At 52.0% G+C, this 7,405-nt stretch overlaps 1 protein-coding gene across 1 annotated transcript in view; it reads left to right on the top strand.

The window, feature by feature from the left end:
- The first annotated feature begins 4,273 nt into the window (after window positions 1-4,273).
- The window catches only part of LOC147092193 (claudin domain-containing protein 1-like), a 7,340-nt gene continuing 4,208 nt past the window's right edge, over window positions 4,274-7,405 (top strand). Inside the window, exon 1 of the mRNA XM_085975563.1 lies at window positions 4,274-4,475. Within this exon, the coding sequence (XP_085831689.1) occupies window positions 4,274-4,475 (202 nt within the window). The remainder of the gene's footprint in view (window positions 4,476-7,405) is intronic.

Consider the following 7,405-nt stretch of genomic DNA (forward strand, 5'->3'; position numbering starts at 1 on the left):
CTCAAATCCTCTCGCTATGAAGGCCAACATACCATTTGCCTTCTTAACCGCCTGCTGCACCTGCATGCTTACCTTCAGCGACTGGTGCACAAGGACACCCAGGTCTCGTTGCACTTCCCCTTCTCCCAATCTACTGCCGTTCAGATAATAATCTGCCTTCCTGTTTTTGCCACCAAAGTGGATAACCTCGCATTTATCCACATTATACTGCATCTGCCATGCATCTGCCCAATCACCAAACTATGAAGAGAGACTGGACAGGCTGGGGTTGTTTTCCTTAGAGCAGAGAAGGCTGAGGGTGAGACCTGATTGAGGTGTACAAAATTATGAGGGGCGTAGATAGGGTGGATAGAAAGGAACTTTTCCCCTTAGTAGAGGGGTCAATAACCAGGGGGCATAGTTTCAAGGTAAGGGGCAGGAGGTTTAGAGGGGATTTGAGGAAAAGCTTTTTCACCCAGAGGGTGATTGGAATCTGGAACTCACTGCCTGAAAGGGTGGTAGAGGCAGGAACCCTCACAACATTCAAGAAGCACTTGAAACGCCATAGCATACAAGGCTACGGACCAAGTGCTGGAAAATGGGGTTAGAATAGACAGGGCTTGATGGCCGGCACAGACACGATGGGCCGAAGGGCCGCTTTCTGTGCTGTATAACTATGACTCAATGAAGAAATTCCTCCTCATCTCAGTCCTAAATGGCCGAGCCCTTATCCTGAGACTGTGACCCCTGGTTCTAGACTCCCCCCCCAGCCAGATGGAAACAGCCTCAGTCCTATATGGCCCCCTCCCTGGTCTTCTCCGCTCTCCACCTCCTCCTCTGCTCCCTCCCACCGCACAGACCTGCCCTCTCCGCTACCTACAGGGACAGCTGCAAAGTGGGCTGAAAGCGCTGTCCTATGAGGAGAGATTGAGCAGAATGGGCTGATATTCACTGGAGTTTAGAAGATTGAGAGATGATCTCACTGAAATGTGGAACATTCTTGGCATGCTCGACAGGGTAGATGCTGAGCTCGCTTGATTGGCACCCCATCTACTACCTTAAACATTCACTCCCTCCGCCACCGGCATACCGTGGCTGCAGTGTGGACCATCAACAAGATGCACTGCAGCAACTCGCCAAGGCTTCTTCGGCAGCACCTCCCAAACCCGCGACCTCTTCCACCTAGAAGGACAAGGGCAGCAGGCGCACGGGAACACCACCACCTCCAAGTTCCCCTCCAAGTCACACACCGTCCTGACTTTTTTTAAATTCATTGATGGGATGTGGGCGTCGCTGGCTGGCTAGGCCTGCATTTAGTGCCCATCCCGAATTGCCCTTGAGAAGATGGTGGTGAGCCGCCTTCTTGAACCGCTGCAGTCCATATGGTGCAGGTACACCCACAATGCTGTTAGGAAGGGAGTGCCAGGATTTTGGCCCAGCGACAGTGAAGGAACGGCGATACAGGTCCACGTCAGGATGGTGTGTGGCTTGGAGGGGAACTTGTAGGTGGTGATGTGCCCATGCGTCTGCTGCCCTTGTCCTTCTAGGTGGTAGAGGTCGCGGAAGTATATCAGCCGATCCTTCATCGTCGCTGGGTCAAGATCCTGGAACTCCCTCCCTAACAGCACTGTGGGAGCACCTTCACCACACGGACTGCAGCGGTTCAAGAAGGCGGCTCACCACCACCTTCTCAAGGGCAACGCCCACATCCCATGAATAACAACAGCGAAGGCAGGAAATGTGAAATATCAGGATATATTGGTGGGTCGAAGACTTGATATGAAAAAGGTTGGATACAGACTGGGCCTGGAAAGTGAAACTGCTGTGGGCTGTTTGTAAATTTCACACTAGGAACAAGCAAAATTGAACAAACCACTAACTACACATACTTGGGCTTAAAAATCAGTTCTACGGGAAATTTCAAACTGGCTGTGAATGAACTGAAAGAGAAAGCAAGAAGGGCTTTCTATGCCATTAAAAAATCAATCCAAATAGAAATCCCAATTAGCATTTGGCTCAAAATATTCAAATCAGTAATTGAACCAATTGCACTCTATGGCAGTGAGGTGTGGGGACCGCTAACACAACAAGAATTTGCAAAATGGGACAAACACCCAATTGAGATCCTACATGCAGAATTCTGTAAAAGTATACTCCGGACTCAAAGGAAAACCGTAAACAATGCATGCAGGGCTGAACTAGGCCAATATCCATTAATAATCACTATCCAAAAAAGAGCCACCAAATTTTGGAAACACCTAGAAATGAGCAACCCCCAATGCTATCACTACGAAGCCCTGAAATGCCAAGAGAGGACCATAAAGAAGAATACCCTCAGTCAACTAGTCCTGGGACTCAGTGAAGTAACTACTAACACTACTAACAATAACCAGCCCCAGGACAGTGACAGGGTAACACAAAGAATTCGACCCAACACAATCGTCGCTAAGCAAAAGGAAAAATATCTGTCATATTGGGCAGAAACAACAAAAACCCAAAGCAAACTCAATTGCTACTTGGCCCTAAACAGACAATACAACATGGCTGATTACCTGACCGTGGTAAAGGATAGCAAAATGAGAAAAACTTTGACAATGTACAGACTTAGTGAACATAACCTGGCGATCGAAAAAGGTAGACACAGACAGACCCGGCTACCAAGAGAGGACAGGATATGCTCTCACTGCAGTCAGGGAGTGGTGGAGACAGAGATGCACTTCCTCACAGCTTGTAGAAAATATCAGGGCATAAGGGAGAATTCTACCCAAAATTCACAAAAATATGCCCGGAATTCAGAAATTTGAATGACGACCAAAACTCCCATACCTACTAGGGGAAGAGAGAAATTGCATAACACTAGCGGCACACTATGTTACAGCTTGCCATAAACAGAGGGACAACCAGTAATATAAGAAAAGAGTATATATAAAATTATATGAAAGTATATATTTATACACTCAGGGATATATCTGTTTATACACTGTATGGATAGATCTGTATTTTTGTGAACAAACATGAATGTTTTCCGATGCTTTGGCAACATAAGATGTAACTTGTCATGCCAATAAAGCGATTTGAATTGAATTGAATGCTTCTTGTGGATGTTGTCAACGTGTTGCTAAGGGTCCTCGACTCGAAGCCTTGACTCTGTTTCTCTCTCCTCAATGCTGCCTGGCCTGCTGAGTGTTTCCAGCATTTTCTGTTGTTATTTGAGTAGATTGGGCCGATATTCTCAAGAGTTTAGAAGAATGAGAGGCGATCTCACTGAAACACACAAAATTCTTACAGGGTTTGACAGGGTAGATGCAGGGAGGATGTTTCCCCTGGCTGGGGAGTCTAGAACCAGGGGTCACAGTCTCAGAATAAGGGGTCGGCCATTTAGGACTGAGATGAGGAGGAATTTCTTCACTCAGAGGGTGGTGAATCTTTGGAATTCTCTACCCCAGAGGGCTGTGGAGGCTCAGTCGTTCAGCATTTTCAAGACAGAGATCGATAGATTTTTGAACGATAAGGGATATGGGGATCGGGCGGGAAAGTGGAGATGAGGTCGATGATCAGCCATGATCTCATCGAATGGAGGAGCAGGCTCGAAGGGGCCGAATGGCCTACTACTGCTCCTAGTTCTTAAACTCTTCATACACCCGCAACCCTAACGTAAGGCCCACCCAATGTGCCTTTGACCTCTTATTCCCCCCACTGTTTAGAAGTCTTGCAGCCAATCTGGAACCACTTCCGTCGCCTTCCCCCTCTTCCTCATCCTCACGAACAGACGGTGGTCCAGTCTCCAAGCCATCCCCCAAGGCGCTCACCCAAAACAATACGTCAAGGGGGACGGGGGAAGTGGGGGGGGGGGTGGGGGGAGGAGGGCTTCAGGTTAACAGGAGTTCACGGGGCTCCGTTGCCAAAGGTTAAAGGGTGCTCAACCCTTTAAGACTCTCCGATAGATTTACTTACAAGTGGGCTGTTAAAATACCAGCTACTAATATCTCGTCGGTCAGAGGTTAGCTCTACCTGCGACCATTCCGTCTCCTTTAACACACACACACATACATACGCGCATCATGTCTTCGAACAGAGATTCTGTTTCACAAAAAAAAACCTTCCTTTGAGTTCCGCCATTTTAAAAAAAATGGACGCCGCGCGTTCCCGCGCCACCGGGCGACGCTTCGAACGTTGTCCGCTGAGGCTCTCTTATGACGCTCTTAAGCCGGCCCCCCACCCGCCCGCACCCCAGCCCACCCTCTCCTCTCCAGACACAACAGGCTTGATGGCTGCCTTAACCGGTTATTCCAAAATGGTGGTTGGGCGGGACGGGGTGGGGGCGGAGGGAAAGGATTTCGGTTGCAGAAAATACCCGGCCGAGGATTCGGGAGCGGGAATGGCTGAGGATCAAAGTCCCAGGTTTCAGGAGCGAGACTCCGAGTTTTCAATGGGTCAAAAGCGTTGGCTAATGTCCGGCTACTCGACCTGGTTGGGCACCTCTTGTCAAGACGCTGGTGGGATTTCAAAGAGATCCCAAGGAATGCCAACTTCCACCCAACGCTCCGATCCCGATTCGAACCGGGCTTTCTTTCATACCCGTGTATGTATATCTTGAGTACGGAAGATTAACAGGGTGATCTTATCGAGGTGTTTAAGATGATTAAAGGATATAAGGGAGAGAGCGGGGAAAGTCAGCCCGGGTTCCTGCTCCTGATCACTGTCCAGTGACCCCTGGGTTAGAGAGGGAGGAAATCAGCCAGGGTTCCTGCTCCTGATCACTGTCCAGTGACCCCTGGGTTAGAGAGAGGGGAAATCAGCCAGGGTTCCTGCTCCTGATCACTGTCCAGTGACCCCTGGTTAGAGAGAGGGGAAATCAGCCAGGGTTCCTGCTCCTGATCACTGTCCAGTGACCCCTGGGTTAGAGAGAGGGGAAATCAGCCAGGGTTCCTGCTCCTGATCACTGTCCAGTGACCCCTGGGTTAGAGAGAGGGGAAATCAGCCAGGGTTCCGGCTCCTGATCACTGTCCCGTGACCCCTGGGTTAGAGAGAGGGGAAATCAGCCAGGGTTCCTGCTCCTGATCACTGTCCAGTGACCCCTGGGTTAGAGAGAGGGGAAATCAGCCAGGGTTCCTGCTCCTGATCATTGTCCAGTGACCCCTGGGTTAGAGAGAGGGGGAAATCAGCCAGGGTTCCTGCTCCTGATCACTGTCCCGTGACCCCTGGGTTAGAGAGAGAGAGGAAATCAGCCAGGGTTCCTGCTCCTGATCACTGTCCAGTGACCCCTGGGTTAGAGAGAGGAGAAATCAGCCAGGGTTCCTGCTCCTGATCACTGTCCCTGACCCCTGGGTTAGAGAGAGGGGAAATCAGCCAGGGTTCCTGCTCCTGATCACTGTCCAGTGACCCTGGGTTAGAGAGAGGGGAAATCAGCCAGGGTTCCTGCTCCTGATCACTGTCCAGTGACCCCTGGGTTAGAGAGAGAGGGGAAATCAGCCACGGTTCCTGCTCCTGATCACTGCCCAGTGACCCTGGTTAGAGAGAGGGGAAATCAGCCAGGGTTCCTGCTCCTGATCACTGTCCAGTGACCCCTGGGTTAGAGAGAGGGGAAATCAGCCAGGGTTCCTGCTCCTGATCATTGTCCAGTGACCCTGGGTTAGAGAGAGGGGGAAATCAGCCAGGGTTCTGCTCCTGATCACTGTCCAGTGACCCCTGGGTTAGAGAGAGAGAGGAAATCAGCCAGGGTTCCTGCTCCTGATCACTGTCCAGTGACCCCTGGGTTAGAGAGAGGAGAAATCAGCCGGGTTCCTGCTCCTGATCACTGTCCCTGACCCCTGGGTTAGAGAGAGGGGAAATCAGCAGGGTTCCTGCTCCTGATCATTGTCCAGTGACCCTGGGTTAGAGAGAGGGGAAATCAGCCAGGGTTCCTGCTCCTGATCACTGCCCAGTGACCCCTGGGTTAGAGAGAGGGGAAATCAGCCAGGGTTCCTGCTCCTGATCACTGCCCAGTGACCCCTGGGTTAGAGAGAGAGGGGAAATCAGCCAGGGTTCCTGCTCCTGATCACTGCCCAGTGACCCCTGGGTTAGAGAGGGAAATCAGCCAGGGTTCCTGCTCCTGATCACTGTCCAGTGACCCCTGGGTTAGAGAGAGGGGAAATCAGCCAGGGTTCCTGCTCCTGATCACTGTCCAGTGACCCCTGGGTTAGAGAGAGGGGAAATCAGCCAGGGTTCCTGCTCCTGATCACTGTCCCGTGACCCCTGGGTTAGAGAGAGGGGAAATCAGCCAGGGTTCCTGCTCCTGATCACTGTCCAGTGACCCCTGGGTTAGAGAGAGGGGAAATCAGCCAGGGTTCCTGCTCCTGATCATTGTCCAGTGACCCCTGGGTTAGAGAGAGGGGAAATCAGCCAGGGTTCCTGCTCCTGATCACTGTCCCGTGACCCCTGGGTTAGAGAGAGAGAGGAAATCAGCCAGGGTTCCTGCTCCTGATCACTGTCCAGTGACCCCTGGGTTAGAGAGAGGAGAAATCAGCCGGGGTTCCTGCTCCTGATCACTGTCCCTGACCCCTGGGTTAGAGAGAGGGGAAATCAGCCAGGGTTCCTGCTCCTGATCACTGTCCAGTGACCCCTGGGTTAGAGAGAGGGGAAATCAGCCAGGGTTCCTGCTCCTGATCACTGCCCAGTGACCCCTGGGTTAGAGAGAGTGGAAATCAGCCAGGGTTCCTGCTCCTGATCACTGTCCAGTGACCCCTGGGTTAGAGAGAGAGGGGAAATCAGCCAGGGTTCCTGCTCCTGATCACTGCCCAGTGACCCTGGGTTAGAGAGAGTGGAAATCAGCCAGGGTTCCTGCTCCTGATCACTGTCCAGTGACCCCTGGGTTAGAGAGAGAGGGGAAATCAGCCACGGTTCCTGCTCCTGATCACTGCCCAGTGACCCCTGGGTTAGAGAGAGGGGAAATCAGCCAGGGTTCCTGCTCCTGATCACTGTCCAGTGACCCCTGGGTTAGAGAGAGGGGAAATCAGCCAGGGTTCCTGCTCCTGATCATTGTCCAGTGACCCCTGGGTTAGAGAGAGGGAGAAATCAGCCGGGTTCCTGCTCCTGATCACTGTCCCTGACCCCTGGGTTAGAGAGAGGGGAAATCAGCCAGGGTTCCTGCTCCTGATCATTGTCCAGTGACCCCTGGGTTAGAGAGAGGGGAAATCAGCCAGGGTTCCTGCTCCTGATCACTGCCCAGTGACCCCTGGGTTAGAGAGAGGGGAAATCAGCCAGGGTTCCTGCTCCTGATCACTGCCCAGTGACCCCTGGGTTAGAGAGAGGGGAAATCAGCCAGGGCTCCTGCTCCTGATCACTGCCCAGTGACCCCTGGGTTAGAGAGAGGGGAAATCAGCCAGGGCTCCTGCTCCTGATCACTGCCCAGTGACCCCTGGGTTAGAGAGAGAGGGGAAATCAGCCA

The sequence above is a fragment of the Somniosus microcephalus genome, unplaced genomic scaffold (genome assembly GCF_052327205.1).
Source record: "Somniosus microcephalus isolate GS21.2 unplaced genomic scaffold, FLI_Smic_1.0 unresolved_chr2, whole genome shotgun sequence".
Lineage (NCBI taxonomy): Eukaryota > Metazoa > Chordata > Chondrichthyes > Squaliformes > Somniosidae > Somniosus > Somniosus microcephalus.